At 39.5% G+C, this 20,771-nt stretch overlaps 1 protein-coding gene across 2 annotated transcripts in view; it reads left to right on the top strand.

Moving 5' to 3' along the window:
- Positions 1-20,771, top strand: part of SLC38A9 (solute carrier family 38 member 9) — a 48,355-nt gene that overhangs the window by 2,056 nt on the left and 25,528 nt on the right. The window contains exons 2-9 of one of the 2 annotated variants that reach the window (XM_065656075.1): positions 4,508-4,659; positions 11,813-11,945; positions 12,545-12,666; positions 12,815-12,878; positions 12,983-13,076; positions 14,024-14,194; positions 16,795-16,854; positions 18,876-19,073. In XM_065656075.1, coding sequence (XP_065512147.1) covers positions 4,556-4,659; positions 11,813-11,945; positions 12,545-12,666; positions 12,815-12,878; positions 12,983-13,076; positions 14,024-14,194; positions 16,795-16,854; positions 18,876-19,073 — 946 coding nt within the window. In that variant the 5' untranslated portion in view covers positions 4,508-4,555. Of the gene's footprint in view, positions 1-4,507; positions 4,660-11,812; positions 11,946-12,544; positions 12,667-12,814; positions 12,879-12,982; positions 13,077-14,023; positions 14,195-16,794; positions 16,855-18,875; positions 19,074-20,771 lie in introns of those variants that run through there. The other variant, XM_065656076.1, reaches the window with a different exon arrangement.

Here is a 20,771-nt window from a genome sequence, read left to right as displayed (position 1 = left end):
TGACTGGGATGACTGACTAAATGAACACAGTTTTATTCCTGCTATGGGATAAACTTGCTTGGTAACCCTCTTGCATGGCCTGGGCTGTAAATCCGAATGATCTGTCACTATGGGTGTTTCATCAAAGTGTTGACACACGCATCTGTAGCCAAGCTATAACTACTATTGTTAGATTCACAGTGCAAGCAAACTGTAAAACCATCTTGCCGTCCAATACAAAGAAGACCAGATGGACAGCACAGCCACCAGGCCAGAATGAGGTTTCCAAATCCACTGGGTCCTTGTTTTCCCTCCTTGCGGCTTTTCAGACTTTGTAACCAGGAGAGAGAGACTGAACCTGAAGGCAGTGAAAGCAGAAACTCCCAGGGGCAGGTCAGTGAGGACTGACGAAGACCTAGCCCTGTTTAGAGTACCATCTGAAAGTTGTGTGGAGTGTAGCCTGGAGTGGAACTGAGAAAAATACCATGTGTACCCCCAGGTATTGCTTCACAGTTTATGGCCAGCAGCAGAAAACCTGGATTATTAAGTTCTCATCCACTTATTTTCTTTTGCTGCCCTTCCAGTATAGTCCTTGAGATGTTTTTAGGAGAATTATAAATAGGGCAAGGGGGCATACTAGGTCATCTTTACCACAGGCAACCAGTGACATTATATCCTGAAAAAAAAAGGGATGAGTGGATTTAAGGTCTGTGCTGGCTTTGATCATTGAAAGATACATTGACATTAATGGTGTTTGAATATGTAGGTGGTTAGATATTAGTGGTGGTTAGGGCTGTGTTGAGAGTATATGATAGGAAAAAGTGCTCTTTTAAGCCCTTGCCCAGAAGAGACTCCCAAATTCATTTTAGCGTGCCAACAGTTTGGGCAGACATTTTAATATCTGGAAGAGTATTTCACATTTCCTTCTAGATGTAGCCATTCTTTCATATGTGAAAGGAGGACAATTGAGTGTGCTTTAAGGCAGTGTGCAACAGTTCTTAAAAGATGCTGGTGTCAACATTACTCTCAGTTTGTGGGGGTTTTGGTACAACAAAGTTATGTTAAGAACAGAATTGAATTATAATAGCTGTTATGGAAGACCTTCCTTTCTATCTTTATGACTAGACTAGATACAGACATGAAAGTTTAGGGAGGTGTTTTCAACAGCACTTAACGTTGACCTTGATGTGGGTAGCAAAGCCGGAGTATTTCCTCCTGGACTCAAAAATACTTGGAAGATTAAGTAGCAGGTATTTGTTACATGATAGGTTATGAGTTCCACAAGCAAAAACAAAGCCAAAGCTTAGTTGGAAAGGAGAGAAGTATGGGTGCGGAGAAAACATTCATACAGCCTTTTCCTCTCAGCAAACTGCAGGGGAAAACAATTTCTTCCTTTGTTCCTTCATTATCAGTAAGGTTTTAGTTGTGGGAGAATGCAGTTAGCACTCTCTCTGACCTTAATCTCTGCTGTCACTAGTACAAGTTAAGAGAGGCAAGACCTTATGTTTGTGGCAGAAAGCAGGGCCCTGCAGGTGAAAGAAAAGAACTTGCAAAAGAGTGGAATGGTGACAAATGGCAGAGGACCTGGAGAGAGAAGGGTTTTTAGAGGAGAATGTAAGGTGTGCTATGTTGAGGAGAAAATCCGTGTTTCTTATTCGTTACCAAATATGTTGCAGAGTGAACCCAGTAACTGTGCACAGATAACTGAAGACAGAAACCTGTGTTTAAAAGGACAGAGGTTGTAAAGTTGAAGTATTCAAAGATTGGAGTATTAAACTTAGATAAGTTTAATGAAGATGAAAATTTAAGTTGCCTAGGTGGTCTTAGTTGTCTCAATACATACGATATTGATGAGAAATATTTATCTAAGTGTTATTTTTCTTAAGGTGGACAGTCGTCAGGGAATGTTTTGTTTAAGCAGCAAAGTGATAGTGTTCAGTTCACTTCTGCGTGAGTCTGATCTGCCTTATTTGTTGCTCAACAAACCATCCTTGTGGATGTTTTTTGCAGTGCTAGTATGAATCACAGCTAAGTTTAATGTAAAAGTTAATTTCTCTTCACAATGTGTCTATAAGCTAAGGCAAGTATTGGCATTATCCTTATTCTAAGGATATGGAATAAAGAACAGGAAAAATCCACTAGAAAGATGACAATTAACTCTGCTGCCACAAACAGGGGGAGGAAAGACTGAGAATGAGCAGCAAGGAAGAACAATGCCTTTAACTCATAGCACTGCTGAAGACAAAGTACTGTGAATTCATGTCACTAGCTCCAGGTACACTACAGCTAGCAGGAACCTCTTTCCCACTTGCATGAAAATTCAGTTTGCCAACAAATGAGTCAGGTATCTTTAAGACAGACTTCTCCATTTCCAAGCAGCCATACATTAATCCCTGGAAATCCATGGTGCTTCTCTGAATGCAACAGTGGCCTCACAGAAGCTGTAACCATAGCGTATCATAAAATACACAAAAAAGAATGAAGTTTTCCAAGCAATTTTTTTTTTTTTTGACATGAGTTCTTTGTATTCGACTTCCCAGTCCTGATGATAAGCTTTTAAGACCCTATAGAGAATACCGCATGTCAAGTCACATGTTTTTGAAATAAACACCTAGACCAAGGTGACCACAGATCAGATAGCCAGTATAAAAAAATACTTTGATAACTAGGACACTAGGAAAGTGAGCAGTTGAGAAGAGATTATTGTAATGGATACTGTCAGGGAATAAGTTCAGGTAGCACAACTGGTTCCATCCCATATATTAAAAATGTTTATTAAGAATGCAGTCCAGCCAAAAGGGGTAGAAATTAGACAAAAATAAGGTTACTCAGTTCATTCTTCTTCATTTTACTCTTCTGCTTACAATTTTCTTTTAGGCTGTACTGGTTCCAGCTGCAGCCTTTACATATGTGATATCTGCATCTGTTTATAAAGTAATCAATTTGCTGGCCATAACCTTACCTGTCTGTGCTCAACAATAAGCATGTAAAAAAATAAACTCTGTTCACCAATCCAGCTTTTAAGTAGGCCATAAAGAGTCAATAAGCAACAACTTCATAAGCCCCAAATCAGTTTGTCAAGTCAAACTTAGTGGATGCTATGTTTTGTAAAGATTATTTTTCTTTATGGAATACTATAAAGCGTTCCAGGTTCTTTATTTATAGCCATAGTGCAGAGAAAATCAAACTGATGAGGAATGTTTTCTGCATTTGTCAAAATTGTAAAGCACAAATACATTATTTACAACAGGTTTTAAGGAAGGGATGCATTCAAAGTAGTATCTTAAATTAGCATTTAATGTCTGCTTAATCTGCACCGTAAAGCAAGGCCTGTGGGAAGAAGGGATCTCGGTACAACAGTCTTCTGGAAGATTCTGGCTAAAATAACTTCTGAGCATCTGGGATTTGAATTTGTTTCAAATTTCAGTTCAGCCATTAGGAATTTGAATTTTCATCTATGTTTTTATGGCTAAATCCAAAGTGTGATTTGAATTCAGAGTTACAAAATGCAGAACAAGTGAGGGATCTGTTTTTGAGACCTAGGTGTATCTATTCAGAAAAAGCATGCAGGATATTAAGGTGAAAAAGATGAAAGAATGGAATAAAATAAGATGATACTACATTACCAGTTTTCTACCTGAGACCCCAGGTGAGGTCTTAGAAGGGAAGAGATTATAGACTCTAGAATGACAATTTAAAAGCAAAAAAGAAAAGTCCATGAAGGCTACTGCAGTGAGTCCAGTGTGTGGACTGTAATTCAGTCTGAGTAAAATTCCATTAGCTTTAAAGTGATCTGCTCTCCTTTGTTTGGCCAGGAGTGCTCTAAACATTATTATTAATGCATTATTAAACTATTCATTGCCTTTCATTCAAAAACTGCAATAATCTGATCTTTATTCTGGGAAATACACTGGAAAACTTCATATATGTCTGCTGCAAAGTTTGAAGTAATTTAGTGAAACAATAGTCTCTAATAACCATGATAAATTGTTCTCAGCTGTACCATTACAAATTGGAAATACAGCTCCTTTTAAAATGAGAGTGGTCTTACAGTGGAGCAGTAAGAAAATGAGTCCCATACTTTGAAAGCGGGAAGACCTAAGTATGAATATACTTAACGTTAATTCGCACACGGTGGACTTTATTCTTAGCTATGATATCTCAAAGGATATTCAGATTCTGAGCCTTGCTTTTTACAAATCTGTTTCAGTCCCAAAATAAGCAACAGCATCTATCGTACTCCTTTAATTTATATTTCCTGTTGTGGTGCTGAAAGAGATTTGTAGCACAATTGTACATTGACCACTTTGCTTAAATGGACAGTGTGTTATAGAAGATACTATCCCCACTGTACTTGCCCTGTGATGTTTGTGTTATGGAATGAGAATTCTCAGGTGGCAAGTTGAAGGGATTTTCTGGTGGTTTTCACCCCAAGAGCTTCTGAAGCTGTGGGTCTCTGACAGTGTTATATTTGTAGCAGGGACACAGCTTTACTTAACTGCAGTTGTCTCACTTCATCTTTTTTTAGGTCAGGATAACTGAGAGAATCTAGAAGAAGGAGGCACATTCACCAAATATGGAAGAGGACATCAAACCTCTCTTGGTTCCTGTGGGAGGCGATGAAAGCACTTACGGAATCATGAATATACAGTTCAATCCAGAAGATTTTAAGTGCAAAAGGTACGAGGAAGACTGAACCAACAGAATGATTATACAGCCATGAGTCGTTTAATCTTTGCTTTTAGCAACAGGATCCTACAAAGACAGAAGACTAACATTTGACAGCCAGGATATGAGTCCAAACAGTTCTTACTCTATCTTTATACGATATTATTTCCAAGCACCAGGTGAACAGATGTTCATATTGTGCTTTGTTTATACGGATAAGACTTTCCTATTGATACCACTTCAGAGGGTGTGCTCCAATAAGAACTTTGCACATGGCTTTTAAAGTGCTTTTCAAACACTGAATATCATTTGTGTATATTGAAGCATGATGGTTTTTATTTAGCACAACAAACTGAAATGTTGGGACTGTGCAAGAAAGCTTGCCAGATGGTATAGATAAATGGCTGTCAGTGTGTGCAAACGCCTCTGTACGCATTCTGCAGGTGATGTATTCACTAGTACTGAAGGAACTGGGCAACCTTTACTGCCCTTAAGAAAAAAATAGCATTTTTTGAGCTTGAGCAAACATGAAAAATTTAACAGCCCAGCCTTTTTGCCATGCCTACAAAAATAATACCTGTCTAGCCAAGTGGTTGTTCTGCATGTTTTTTTAGACTTTTAACAGCTCTGCTCCCTAAAGGAGGTGAGAGTGGGAGAATTCCCTTGCTGTTTCAGTTCAGATTTCTGTGAGCTGATCCTTTAACCAAAACTGACTTCAGGTTGGAAACTGTCCTTCTAATGGTAGCTGGAGGTGCCAGCTCTGCTCTTTCAGATGAAGGAATAGTCTGGTGCTACCTCTTGGACCCTTTTTATGGCTCGTTTTTAACCCTTCGCATCATTCAGCATTGGATTTCTGTAGAGCAGTTTTCCTGAAAGAGCTGAAGATGGCACTGTTGTATACAGAATCCTCTTGTTGGCGCCACTTCAGCCAAAAAAAAAAGCTCTTGCTAGTGTTTTGCTGCTGTCTCAGCCCGCAGCTTTGGCAAACCATGAGAACTACTTACCTTACCTGTTTGCCAGGGGCTAAACAATCTCTCCTCTGCCACCAAAGGATAAGGGTCTGAATGAGCCCAAGGGCACAAACAGAATGCATGTGTAGGAGCATACCCAATTGTGTATCTAAAGGTTACGAAATTGGGGAAATTTCAGGTGGGAAAAGGAAACGTGCAAAATGAATTCTTGCTTTATCTTTCTGAGGAGTGTCTGAGTGCCTAATGGCCCTCCTGGTATAAGAAGACTTATAATTTTTGTGGCTTTTGGGAGCTGCTTGAGTTGGAGGAAGTATATATTCTGTTTGAGGAGCCGTGGGTTTCGGGTGGTTGTGGTGATGCAGTAGCAATGAGAGAAGTTTACACCTTTGCATTATATCAAAATGCCAAGATCCACTTTTCAAAAGTGAGGTTAGGTATTGTTTCCTTAGTATGTGTTTCTTTTCTGTTTTCTTAAGTTTGGAGACTTAGCTTCGTAAAAGGTCATAGCATGTGGCATTTGGTTCCCTCCTTAAAAGCAAAACTGTGTAGTTGGGTTGTGTTCCCACTTGCACAACCTCTAGCCTCGCAGATCTGACTGCATTGTCCTTATTGCTCCTGCCCTGAGTTCATTCTCCCATTTTCTACAGCCTAATCTTTTGTCTTCCAAGCATGCAGAGGCACAAAGATGAAGGGCATGAGCCCTTGGGTATCAGGAAGGACTGAAAATTGTAGTGGGGCAAAACAAAATTGAACTGTATCTCTGCATGTTAGAAGAGGCAGCCGTAGTCTTCAGAAGGGAAGGAGTGAGGAAGAACAGGCCATCAGGGTCTGTCAGTCGTGGTCGGAGCAGTGGGTGGTTTTAAGGACTCCTTCATTAGAGCTTCAGGGAGTAGCAGTTCCACGGAGAGAGGTTTATCAAACAGTGCAATAGCATGCAGTTTACTCTGTCTAGTTCGCTCCTTTTTTGACTTGCTATTCAGAAACCTGATCAGATGTAGGTGGGTGGTCGTTTTGCTTTGATCGAGATAGCACTTGAAGTGTTTTGTGTGATTTGCTTACGATCACTGTTTGTCTTTCTTAGTGCTGTTCTGTTCTTTTGTTTGGGTTGTTTAAAATTTGAAGGCATTTACATAGTTATTTGGTTTTCTTAACAGCATGGAGGGTTTGGGATTTTTGAAAGGCATGCTTTCAGTGTTTACATAAGAACAATAAGCTAATTGTTTTTTACAGTTGTAAATTATTTTGTCTAGTATTCTTTTGCTAATTTGGGGGAAATATAAAGCCACTCTTAATCCTCTTAAAGAGGATGTTATTGTTCTTCACAATGACCCGAATTACTCACACCGCATTAGATGCGTTTTTCCCATTTTGTAGGTCCCTTTAAAAACCAGAATGTCATTGCTGCAATGGCTTGACGATGATTGTATGCAAGAGAAGGGAGTTCCTTTTTTTCTTCTGACTGCTCTTTAAATCTATTTATTGTCAACAGATACTGCAGTTGTGTTCAGGAATACTTGAACCTACAAAGAAACAAAAGATGTTTTGTGTTGGTCGTTTTGCATAAGAAAAAACTTGACAATGCCCCCTGCTAAAAGGAGATCAAGCTGCCTTCTTTTTTTTTTATTCATTTCAAAATCCCTTAGTGTTCTCACACAATGTAGGAGAAATCAGCAGGTGAAATTAAACAGTTATAAATTAAATAGTGTCTGTAGATGGCAGTCGGAGAAGCCTTTTTCATGCAAAAGTGGTTGGTTCCCTTTTGTGTTCAAAGGTCTTTTAACTTACAAAAAGGTAGAGAATGGTCGGGACTAACCTGTGCAAAACTACCGTTTCTACATTAATTACGCATTTACCTCTCCACACCCACGTTGTCTTTCTACTCCATTGCCCGCTTTTCATTTTTCCGTGTTTCTCACATTTTCACTAATTCCTAATATTACTGTTTCCTAACTAGGACGAGTTAGAATGTTATTAATTAAGAACCTTTGTCCTTATTTGTCAGAGAAGAATAGAATAGCTTTGCGTTTGACACAGAAGAGGGAACAGTGCTTGAAATGTGATATGGTAAAGCTTATGGTTCTGTATTTGTTAAAATGGGTATCCTGTGAGCAACAGAGGTGGCTTAGTATTATTTAAATTCAGACAGCTTAGAAAGTTAGAATCAACTTAGTCATGGAATTCTTTGGAACAAGTTTCCTTAAGTGCATTGACATCTGTAATGTTCTTATCCAGACAAGCAGTTCCTGAAATAGCAACCTATGAGTATACTCTTCTTTTCACATTTTTCTCCTTACTTTAATTTCCATGATAGTGAATCAATTTTACTACTTAGTTTCTGCTGTGCCGTATACAGCATTCATATAGTAATTTGGTGACTCAGGATAACAATAAGGCCATAGGAATTTACTAGATTTATTTCTGCATGTTAATCGTATTGCATCCCTGAAAAGTAACTGATTGATGTGGGGTGTCAAACAAATCTGTGCATTAAGCTAAAGGAGCTTCTCATGGTCTTTTTGAAGGAAAGAAATTGTTAAGCATCCCATAAAGAAGGTTTTTTTCATATTTATTTAAATATTAAAAGTTCGTCTAATGTGAAGTCATTAATACTATCATGTAGGGCTAAAAGACACACTAACACAAAAAACTGTATTATATTGTAACAGCTTAATAATCAGAACACTACTTTTGATCGGATGTCCAGAGCCAGTTGTTTGCTGTTTAAAAATATTTCAGCAAAGGTACTTGGAAAACAGTATTATTTAGTTTAAAACTTCTTGAGATAGGTATTTACCATACTGTTTCATTGCTCTGCAAGATGTAGTACATTGCTTCAAATATCCAGAAAAAAGATGTAGCACTCTTATGGATGCTAGCAGTTGCAAAATTTCATGTGGTTCGCCAAATAAATTTTCCTGTTGTGCTCTTGCCCTTAACCCTCCAAATCCAACACTTGAACTTTGCTTAGTACAGTATTTGGAAGCAACTTTAATCACGAGTATCTCTTATCATTTTCTTTGCTTGCTAAAATTGCTACCAAACTTCATAATAGGAGGAAGTTTGGGCAGAAGCCCTCTTCTCTCTTTTCATGGACCAGCACTATAATTCTTAGCAACTGTCCCTTTGTGTGAGTGAGAAATAACTAGCAGATGAGCGTAGCTGCAGGTTTTCTGGGGTTGGTTTCTGAAGGACATGTGCAGGGTTTAGTGTATGGGAAGTGTGGATGTCCTGAGTCTTGCCCATACTCATTGTGCTGTGGAAAACAGCTGTGTTTTGCTGGTGTGTTTGCCTTGGTAAAAAGTGCATTGTTTTTCAGGCTAGCTAATTGTAATTGTCTTTTTTAGTATGGATATAATAAATTCTTTGGACACTATAGTCTGTCTCAATGCATGGAAATGGTCTGTGCCGTTTTGCATTAATAGTCACACCCTCCAGTCATGTAACCTCTCCCAGATCACGTTGTCCCACATCCTTTTCATAATCTTTTTGCCACATGAGCAATATAATGTGATTGTCTGTATAAATCAGAAAGTTTTCTAGGAATCTGTTGCAGCTGCTGATGCTTGCACGTGCAGAGTGCCTGTCTGCTAGACTTCAGGTCTGTAAAGAGAATTTTCCAAAATACATCCCAGATTATATCCAACCTGCTTTGGGCTTCGAAAATCTCAGTCTTTTGAGAACTTCTTTGAATCTTCTCAGAGTTCTGTCTGAGTGTGCCCTACAACCAGTCTTTGTTGTGGACGTAGCTGGGGGCTGAGAAACAACCTTGATCCAGCACAGAGTGCTGCCCTCAGCCAGTGGGGGTCCGGGAGGAAGGTTGCATCCCAGCCTGCCCGCATAGCTTCTGCCAGAGTGATGTTTCGAAAGGCATCTGTAAAACCCATGAGTGGGCAGTCTTTTTTAGCATAGTCGCTTGCTCAGTAAGACTAGGGGTGCAGTGGGACCCTAGGAGAAAGACAACTAATTGCTGCGCTAGATGATTTTCGCTCTTGACAGATGCACACCAAGAAAGGGATTAGCCCAAGTGCCGGCAGCATTAAACATCTGCACTTCAACAGGCGGGAGGCAGCAGCAACAGATAACACAGAATTTCTGTGGGGTTGTTTTTTGGTTTGCGGTGGGTTTGGTTTTGTTTTTCTCAATGGTTGGTTCAGCCCAATAAAATTTAAGCTAAAACAGGTAGGTCCTTTAGAGCTGAAAGTCCATGAGTGTTTTTGTACATTACGTACCTATGGAACTAGTTAGCCCTATGTGCCTCTGACTTCAGTAATAAAGCTATTGCTTAAAAATTATTCCTGTTTAATTGCAGTATCTCTCTTAAATATTTTTAAGAACACCACAGAAGTCCACACACAAAACAAAGATTTCCCCCTTGTTATGGAAAAAAAGAAGTCAATTGAGGATATTTTAAAAATTGAAAGTGTGTTCACTTTCAGTAAGTGGGAAATGCCTTAGCAAATCTAAGCCATTTTTTCCATGATGCAGATGTAAGAATTAAGGAAGAAGAGAGTTAATGAAGAATTAATGAAGTCCAAGATGAAGGAAAGTATGAATTTGTGGAGAAGAAAGCTATTTTTCTCTGTTTTCCACTTCCATCTGTTAGTTTTTATTAATCCCATAGTTACTCTTACCTGCTGTGTCACCTTAAGCAAACACAAATAAGGACCTACCTTCATCTCTTCCAAAGATAATACAACCAGCTTTAGAGCTGTATTCCTTTTTCTTCCAGGTAAAAGGTGGTGCTATGGTGCAAAGGCTTAATGATTCACTGGGAAAGAGAATGGGACCTTTGTCGTGGAATTGAGAGCTGGAGCTGGAGGGTTTGACCAAGTTCCTTTGTAGTCTGAGCCAGAAATGGGTATTGAAAAACTGTCAATTCAAAATAGGCTTTGTTCCTGTAACAGGAAAAGTGGCATGGATTTATTGCTGACCTGATTTCTGATCTTGGTAGCCTGAAACTTGTGATCTGTACTTTTGTGGGTTCTTGTTTCAGGGTGGTTCGTGTTTCTGAGTGATTTAAACATCAATCTGGATAAAGAAGATCAGAAAGCTGTTGAGATTGCTTTAGGAATTAAAAGCACTGCTTAAAGGAAAAAACAAATGAACAAACAAACTGTATAAAGGCTTAGAGGTCAGCAGTATCCCCTTTCTTGTTTGAGAAATTATCCTGTCAGTGCCAGGAGGGAATGTCACATTTAGGCGGTAGTATCGTATGCCTATATGGAAGTAAATCATACTTGATTTAAAAAAAAAAAAGTCTCTGCGATATCTTTATGAGGTTGCATGTCTCTGGTACCACCTCCGGCATGAAACTACATTTGCGTTGCTGCTTTAGGAGCAGCTTTCCCTCTGGTTGCTCTGTACCTACATGTGTGCAGAGAAAACCAGGGGAGTGTGGTGTGGCTGCTGTCTCCTCTGGTGCTGTGACCAAACCTGCAGCCTGGCTCAGCTGGGGCGGAGGGAACAGAGACCACCTGTATTCTGGACATCTCTGTACGGGACGTGGGGCACTGCTGTTGCTGACAGTCCTGTTCTCCCTGATTACCCTAATTAAACCCGAAGGGAAGTTACGAAGTAATTCAGAGCTGCAAATGGACTTTAGTTGTCCCATGTTCTGTGACAAAAGCCATTCCTGGTTGTGTTGGCCTAAAAATAGTGTGAGCACATGGACTGACTTGTGCTTGATTCCTTCCCCATTAAACACAATCTGATACACTGTTTTTGGCTAGATTAGTAGTTCCTAGCCTTTTCATAGGTGGTCCTCATTACTACCACTCATTCCTCTCTTTTTCTTTGTCTTCTTTACGCTTCTGCATTCTCATGCTTTCTGTTTCTACCACTGTTCCTCATCACTAGTTCTAGCAACACTGGTTATAAGCACTAATAAGCTTGGCCAAGCTTATTAACGTGTAGTTCTGGTGTGAATCATTGTTGAGACCTAATAGACTGGATATTAGGCCTGAATTTTGGGTTGCCCCGCAGAATGTGGGCAAGAGGCCATTTTAATATGGATGATATAAACACATGATTCTTTCGTGATGGCAGCTTCCCTCATGGTAGTGATATTTTTGCATTTGCTTTGTGTCAGTGGATGAAAGACTCATCGTGAGTGATGCTAAGCTGTTTTCTGAGTTGTATGTTACCTCTTATGTTCTAGGTTTTTAAGGGTTTTCCTTTTTTTTCCCTTCCTTTAGACCATTTCATGTGGAGCCTACAAATATAGTCAGTGTGAATGAAGACATGCAAAGAGTCACTGATGAAGCTTCAGCAATGAATAAGCGGATCCATTACTACAGCAGGCTCACATCTCCTGCAGACAGGGCTTTGGTAAGGCAAAGACAGGGACAGATTAACTAAGTGGTCTCTGGCTTGTGGGGTCTTCCACAGCCTAGATTTATGAAAGAAGCACAAATAAAGGTAGGGGGAGAATCGCTATGCAGCTTGCTTTGAAGTGAATATCTAGTAGCTGAGTGTCTTAACAAGGTTTTGTGTTATCACAAGTTGTGATTGACTTCTTGTGCAATGCCTTCACCATCCAAAGAAAACGTACAAACAGCTTGAATTTTCTAACAGTGGCCTAGGTGGCTAGATGTGTGTACTCATTTCTCCCATCTATAAGAGGATTTAAGCAGTAGTCAGCTGCAAGCTACAATAATTGAACTAGCATGATCTGAGCATAGTATGTTATAGACGTTTTGCAGAAGAAAGATCTGTTTTTCTGCTGTCTACCTAAAAATCTTATCAATGTTTGTGGTGGTGGTGGTGTTTTTTGGGGGGTGGGGCAGAAAATTTATCTAGTCCAACCTTTTTTTTTTAATGCACTTTTCATGGAAAGTTTTTGTGATTTACAACAGTCGGCTTACTGTGTTTGGGGCAATAGTTACTCTGATGTTACTAATAAGTCTTGGTTTTTATCCCTTTGTTAGGTTGCTCCTGATCATGTCCTTCCAGCTCCTGATGAAATCTATGTGTACAGCCCATTAGGAACTGCTTTTAAAGTTGACAGTTGCACAGATGGCTATGGTAAAAACTCCAGTATAGTGACAATGTATGTTAAGCACCTTGTCATATACTAGTCAGAAAATGCATTATTATTGAATGTTCTATATTGTATGCATAACTATTGTAGCTAAAAGGATAGTATGAAGGAAGAGTGCTTCTTAAATTATTCATTAGCTTTTTTCTTTTCTTCCTAGATTTATGATATGGAATACAATGATGGGTACATCTATATTAAGTATCCCATGGGGAATAAAACAGGTAAAACTATGTAACATGTCTGCGTATGAAAATATTTTTGGCAACGTGGCTTGCTCTTCATTTTTCTGATAAAAAAAGTAAACTCTGTTTCTCCCTCTCAACAGGCAGGCTTTACTTTGGGAATCATTCTCATCTTACTGATGGGCATTTTGACTCTTCATTGCTGCTACAGAGTTGTGAAATCACGGAAAATGATACGTAAGAAATACGAAGCTTTATGATGCTAATATTTCCATTAAGTGTGGAATGCAGAGATCGAATAGATCCTTAGTTTGCCTGTATCTTTGCTATATATTAGAACTGTCCTGAAAATAAAAGCTATTCTTTTGAATGTCTCCCTATTTCTGTAGTCTGGATTTAAGCTCTATAAGATGTCTGTCTTCTCTTATTAGATTATCCTTCAGTTCCTAAGTATTGTAGCAAAACCCAGAGTTCTGGCAAGTAAGGTTTCAGATGTTCACTGACTAAGTGTTTGGGGACTTATGGAGTTAGAGGCTTCCTTTCTTCTCCGTAAGCACTGTCCAGTTCTCTGCATGTATTTCTGATCATGTTCAACAGTGGAACAGCATGGGCTGTAGCTGCATCCACTTGTGTTGTAGGCCTGTACTGCCCTAATATTTGTATATATTGTGTGTTGGAAGCGATTTATGGACAATTGCCTCACTGCCAGTGGCTCTACATAGAATGTACTTTTCTTGTTCAAAACTCATCTTGCTGCTCTTGCAGTCATTACTTTTATGCAGAAACTAACCCCTCACTTGCTCAAATAAAGGCAGTTTGTGACAGCTCATTTCAGGGCACTGTTGAGGACTGGTTCGTGGTCTGGCCTACTTTGCTGTAAATTTTGCAAAAGGCTTTAGTTGCAAATGCATAGGTGCATTTTTGCCACTATGTCTTGTTCTAGCGTTTCTGGAAGTAGTCAAAGAATTAGTGTGGCCACAGTAAAAGCCTCTAGTTTTGCAGGCTCCTTCAGTAAAACACCTAATGAGTGTTTAAATTTAACAGCAATCTTCTTAGCCCTTGGAAGCACTGTGAATTTGTGTCAGAATATTCTGAAACAAGAACACATGCTGTCATGAAAAGTTCTACTTACTCTAATGTAACGTTTTGTTTAGATGTGTTTCTATTTTTTATATCTTCTTCAGCTTTGATAGATACCTCAAACTGGGAATTCCCAGACGTTTGCAAGTATTACTTTGGATCCTTTGGTCAATGGTCAAGCCTCTTATTTTCTATGGTATCGCTTGTTGGAGCCATGATTGTTTATTGGGTGCTTATGTCCAACTTTCTGTTCAACACAGGAAAGTTTATATACAGTAAGTATACATTTTTTGTTAAATTTTACAGCTATCTTGTGGAAAGATCGAGACTTTGCTTTATACTCAAGAAGGATCGTCCATTTTACTTAATCTTGATTTTTCTGTTACTTCATGTGAGAAGTCAAATGAGAGAAGTAACTGTGTGGAGTTACTTGCCCAGTCGTATGTTTTCAAAGCCAGTTTCTCAGTCTCTCCAAGTGTGGTTTTAATGAAAGACATGAAAGTACCAATTATCTGATTTGCATTTCAGTGATGAGGCTTCTTGGAGTAGTTTAAACAACCCAAACCTGGTTGCTTGTTTCCACTTTGCGTTTTCACTCCTCCATTGTTTTAACAGCCATAGAAGAGGCTAGGCTGTTGAAATGATCCAGCTGAATGAAAAAAACCCCTCTAGTTTCATTCTAGAATTTCAGCAAACACGCTTAGAGTACTGCCGTGTAGAAGGTTTTTGCAAGTGTCCCTGAAGGAAAGATGAACTGCAGCACAGAGAAAGAATGATTCTTAGACTGGCATTGCTGCAAAAGAAAACATACTCGTTATTTACACCCTTGTACATGCACAGGAACACAGCTCTTGTGGATACAATCAATTAGGTATGTAGATATGTGGAAATAAATGATGGAATTGAGAGCTTTGAAAATTTGACTCATAGCGTTGAATAGCACAACTGAGATTTAAGAGTTTCTGTTTTGAAGGTCATTAACAAATCTCTGAGGCAAATAACAGCACAGATGCTTATACCTCTTAGACAATGTTTAATTAGAGTTCCCACCATCCCTGAAGGACATACTTTGTTGGTTAGTGACTGGTGTATTTTACAACGAACCTAGTTCACATGTTTCTAAGGCAATTTCATTTTAGAGTCTGTTGCTTTCTTTTAATAAGGTTAGCACTTTAATCCTAGATTATTCTAAACCAAATAACTCCAATTCTAATAAGCAAACTGCAGAATTATCAACACAGTACCTTTTTTTAGGAAAATGTCCTATTTTCTGTGAGATAGGCAAGTTATTTCATCACTTACCTAGATTTGTTAGGGGTTCTTATTTAAGTTGTTTGATCTGTGATAACTTAAATCATTAGATTCTCATGCTAACTTTCATTGTGGCTGCTTAATTACTAAGTTATAAAATGGTAATAGGATGTAGGTTTGACAAAATGGAATCTTCCAGCCATGTGTTTCTAAGTTATTCTAAGCAGACTACTGTATTTAATTCTGGTACATTCAGGTGACTGTTTAAAAAATCTGCACACACAGTTTAGGTGGAAACAAAATGATTTCCTAAGGGGGGATAGTCTAGGAATTAGTAGTACACAAAGAATGCAAGAACTGTAAGCCAAATATGATATCCTGTCTTTTTTTTTTAACTTGGTGTCCCATGCTTTTGTTCTGTATTTGTTTTATGAAATAGAAGTAAATCCACAAATGCAATTGCTAATCCTAAAATAATTTTTAAGTTTAGAGGAAACATAAGTTGGCTATCTGTCTATAACTAATTTTTAAGTACTGTAATTCTGTAAGAGCTAACCATTCTTTTGATGGCTTCACACTAGATAAGTTTTTTTAAGTAGCAACACAAAACAGTGAAGTGAGAAGATGAGGAATGATTTTAATTAAATCTTCTGATTGTTGTGTGTACTGAACTGATACCAGTAAGTATGAAAAACTCAGTCGTGATTGAGAATGTCATAAATCATAATGAAGAAACAAAAAATAGTTTTCTTCCCACCAGACTTTTTTCTTTCTTTATGAGAAACAACCTTCTGATAATTGTATTTAAAAAATCAGAGGCCAACTGCCACAGTTGATTTTCTATGTGCATAATACTCCCACAGGCAGCAGAAGCACATTTTAACAAGAGACACAGTAAGTAAATTTCCAAGCTGGTGGGCTTTTTCTGCGTGTACATATATACATAAATGCAAGGAAACAGCTATCCAACATCTCATACTGGTGAAGTTGCAGAAACTTGAAAATATCCAGCATGGCAGAGCAGTAAAGTAGCACAGGAGTGTACTGGAAACAAAATACTGCTAGAGATGACTGCAGACAGTGAGACTTAAACCTTTTTCCAGAGATTCCCTTCTTTATAATACAACATGGAAAAAGCATCCCACAGAGCCTCTTGTGAAAAAAAAAAAAAATATTAGAAAAAATGTGTAGGGGAAGCTTTTTCCATATAATACGACCTGGACTAAGGGTATGGTTGCATGCACTTTTTTTCTGTCCTAAGAGAGGCTGGTTTTAAGATCCAGCTCCTCACTGACCTGCTGCACAACACTGCAGGCATAGGAGCTGGGACAGGCGGAGGTGAGCTGGGGGAACAGGGATGAGCAGCGGGGAGGGGAGGCTTGGGAACTTCACAGATGGACAGGGATGCTGAGAAGAAAGTAGTGCAGTGGTGGGCTTCTTTAAAACACTTCTAAAAGAAAGTTGTAAAATATCCACTTGGGGCTGGGGGGAGTGCAAGCTGCTGTATTGCGCCTCTGATGTAATTTTCCAAAATATTTCCTCACTTAATCTTTATCACTTCAACAGATAAAAGCCTAATAGCAGGTTTAGCACATTGATAGTAAGATTTTCTTCTTCTTTTCAGACTTTGTTCATGACATTAATGTAACAGATGTTGTTCCTGGCACTAATGGAAGTAGCAAAGGTAAGAAGCACTTATTAGTATTGTGTTTCCTTATCTGAGGTGGAGTTTCAAGGCAAATCATCATGTTTCCATGCCTGACCGCATTCCAGTTAAAAAGTGTATCTCATAAGTTCTAACTACCTGTTTTTTTAAAAAAACCTGTACTTTTCTGTGGGAGATTTTTATTTCCACAAATAACCACACACTTGGAAAGCTTAATAATTGGGGGGGCAGGAGGGAGAGAAGAAAGAAAGTGGGTTAGGGATAAGGATTAAAAAGCAAATTACAAGTTTGTGTATACCCAGATAGATCCTCCTTTAAAAAACCATGAACGTTAGACCTCTTAACAGTAGTTGCACAATGTGGAAATGCCTTCAGGAATTTTAACTTTCACACTCTAAAATTGAGGCACATCAGGTCTGTTTACTGTTTAAAATCTTGGGTGGAGCATCTTTGCCTCTCACTACTTCTGCAGCAATATTCTTATTTACAGAAGTGCTGTAAGAACAGCTTTAATGAGGCTGAGTGCAAAAAGAAACGCGTCAGGCTACATTAGCATCCACTTGTGTTTTGTGGAGAGTCTGACATTTGCACAACTAAGGGAAGAATCTGCAGTCAGGTATGAAGGCAGTTCTGTTGGGAGTTCTTATGTAGGCAGAATAATGTAGAATGAAGGCAGGAGCTAGGCATTGTCAGCTGCTGATCTTGCTGCCTATATATAGAAACTGAACACATAGGTTTTTGTTATGAACAAGAAAATTTTCTTGATGCTGGATGTTTATGGGAATGGGGAGGCATGTCAGTACCAGCCAGACAGCTTTGTGTCACACTACCTGCAGCTGCGTTTCTGGGTTGGAGTCAGGCAAAGGAGTTGAGACGTAGTTATGAAAACCAGTGGGTTTGCATTTGAGGTAGTGTTGAATCCTGTTTCTCCTACAGTCTTTACCAGCAAGGTACCAACAGCTGCTGCAGTGCTCTTGTGCTCTCTCCTGCTTCTGCTGTTCTGTCCCATTCTTATGCAGCAGAGGGTGTAACTTGGAGACAAAGAGACAAAGTAGACAACAATATTCCGCAGCATCCTCGGGCAACTGGAAGATTTAAAGCAGCTGCTGCACAAAATTGGGGGCTGCCAGATGCTCAAATGACTCTTGGCAGGGCATTCAGGGCTACTGAGGAGATCAGTAAGAACAAAAACATTTTTTGAGGTCTGTGAGACAATACTCTTATAAGCAATGGATAGAAAACTGGAAGTGAAGTAACATATTCATTTCTCAAGAAATTTGGCAGAATACTTTTCACACCTTTGCCTTTGTAACAGAACAAGTGTGCAGCCAATATGGGAGGGAGGCTATCAAGTATTGTGGGATGCCAAAATTTAAAATAAGACATTAAGAGAACAGTAAGACAGGTTCATATTTCAACACATAACTTTGTAGGCATGTGTTGGAAAGAAATGCTGATATTAACAAAAATCAAATAAACACGCTTTTGTCAAGGGATCTTTTTTGGTTGGTTTTGTTCCTGTCACTTGTTCAGGTGCTGCCATTGATTAGCCACCATGTGACAGGAGTGTAACATTCCCTTTTGGCAGCATTACAAGTGCATATCTTGAATTGCTTCTGTTGTGTTGTCTAGCAATGGTGTACTTGCACATGGCGTGTCACCAGCATGACAGAGTGTTTTGGTTCAGTGTGTGGGTTTTAGACCTGCCAATTGTTAGAGCAGCTTTCTTGTCATCCTTAGTTTGTGTGTTCCCAGAGCAACGTACAGTAATACAGGCTCTTCTGTACACAGACACTCTTGACTCATGGTTCATATGATCTTACTGAAGTGTGCAAGAACAGATTACAATGCTAAATATGCAGCCAGCTGCAGAGGTGTTTAAAAAAAGTTAGGAAGTGAGTCGTCAAACATCGCTTTTGAGTAGTCCTATTCCGTATAGGCAGAACACTCTCCAGAAATTATAGGATCTTGTTTGTGAAGATTCTGTGCCAGTAAAACCCTTTTCATCTAGGGATATTTTTCTTTTCCTTTTCTTCCAGTCATTTGTCCGAGTGCTTCCAGCAGTCACCCACCACAGAACAGGAGTGTGATGTTCTTTTCTGGCAACAATACGGGGTTTGAACTCTTCGAGGAGTGGTGGAGCAAATCACAAACAGTACCATTTTACCTCATTGCTGTTCTTCTACCCCTGCTAAATCTGAAGTCTCCATCCTTCTTTGCAAAGTTTAATGTCCTAGGTAGGTAACACTATTAAAGCATTGGTTCATTATGGCTAAATAGTATAGAAAACAGTGAAAGCTACTCTAATGAGTAGAATCATAGAATGATGGAATAGAATCATAGAATCATTTAGGTTGGAAGAGACTTGTAAGATCGTTGACTCCAACCATAAACCTAACACTGCCAAGTCCACCACTAAACCGTCTCCCTCAGCACCACACCTACACGTTTTGTAAAAACCTCCAGGAATGGTGACTCTACTGCTTCCTTGAGCCACCTGTTCCAATGCCTGACAAGCCCTTTGGTGGAGGATTTTTTCCTAATATCCAATCTAAACCTCGCCTGGTGCAAGTTGAGGCCATTTCCTCTTTTCCTATCACTTGCTACTTGGGAGAAGAGACCAACCCCCTCCATGCTACAACCTCCTTTCAGGCAGTTGCAGACAGCGATAAGGTCTCCCCTCAGCCTCCTCTTCTCCAGGCTAAACAGCCCCAGTTCCCTCAGCTGCTCCTCATCAGACTTGTGCTCCAGACCCCTCACCGCTTCATCATTCTCCTCTGCACTCTCTAGTACCTCAAGGTCTGTCTTGTAGTGCGGGGCCCAAAACTGAACACAGGATTCAAGGTGGGGCCTCACCAGTGCCGAGTACAGGGGGCTGATCACTGTCCTAGTCCTGCTGGCCACACTATTCCTGATATCAGCCAGGATGCTGTTGGCCTTTTTGGCCACCTGGGCGCCCTGCTGTCAACCAACACCACTGGGTCCTTTTCCACTGGGCAGCTTTCCAGCCACTCTTTCAGTAGTTTGCTGGCAGCTGACATTGTGCCTTAGAGTGGTTCATTGGTTGATTTGTTAATCACCTACAGGCTTTCTACCCTGCTCTGCTTGAGCCTTGCAGTTGATAGGGAGTTATTTTTTTTTTCTTTTGCTCCCTTGATAATCCTGTAAAACAAGTTCCACTACATTTACAGCAGATTTTCCCGAACAGTGGTACACATACTACTATGTGGCATTTGATGCATACTGCCTTGGAACAGTCAGCTGTGCTCTTCCTCATCTGGTAGACATTTCAGCACAGGCAGTTATTTCCAAAGATTAATTGCCTCTGACTTGAAGTCATTTGGTACCAATCTGTTGATTAGTTAATCACAGTATCATTCAATCAGTGTAACCTGCTGCTGTGCTTTGCCCCAGCTGCCAATACCTGGCCTATTGTGTACTACAAGAACAAAAACTGTGACTTCTCCTTGCTTCCATGTCTTGATACAGAAGACTAAGGGAGGTAGGATTGGTAAAGTGGATAAAGCATGTGCATGGTGGTTTGGGTTGGTCACAATTTATGGAGCAGGAGAGGTCTGAGAACATAGCATTGAAACCCATGATTAAAAGGAAGGTGAAAGGAGATGGGGATTACAGAATGGGAAAGAGGTGGAGGTGTGTTGTAAAGGAGGTGGAGAACAGGGAACTGAGGGTCTAACTTGTCCTCTGTTCCGGTGGGACATGTAATTAGAGCTTAGATCTGCTGTCGCTGGAACCACTAAATGAAAATATAACACAAGAACTTGAGTAAGTGATAGTGCTTCTGTGTAAAAAGTAAGGTTTTTATGTAGACTAGATATATCAGGGGTGAGAAAATACTTTATCAAGTGAGATCTAGCCATAACTGTATCTGTTTTTAAAATAAGCGTGTTATTGTGGGCAACTGTTTTTTTAAA

This window comes from Caloenas nicobarica, chromosome Z (genome assembly GCF_036013445.1).
Source record: "Caloenas nicobarica isolate bCalNic1 chromosome Z, bCalNic1.hap1, whole genome shotgun sequence".
Classification (NCBI taxonomy): domain Eukaryota; kingdom Metazoa; phylum Chordata; class Aves; order Columbiformes; family Columbidae; genus Caloenas; species Caloenas nicobarica.
This window is presented reverse-complemented; position numbering and strand designations above follow the sequence as displayed.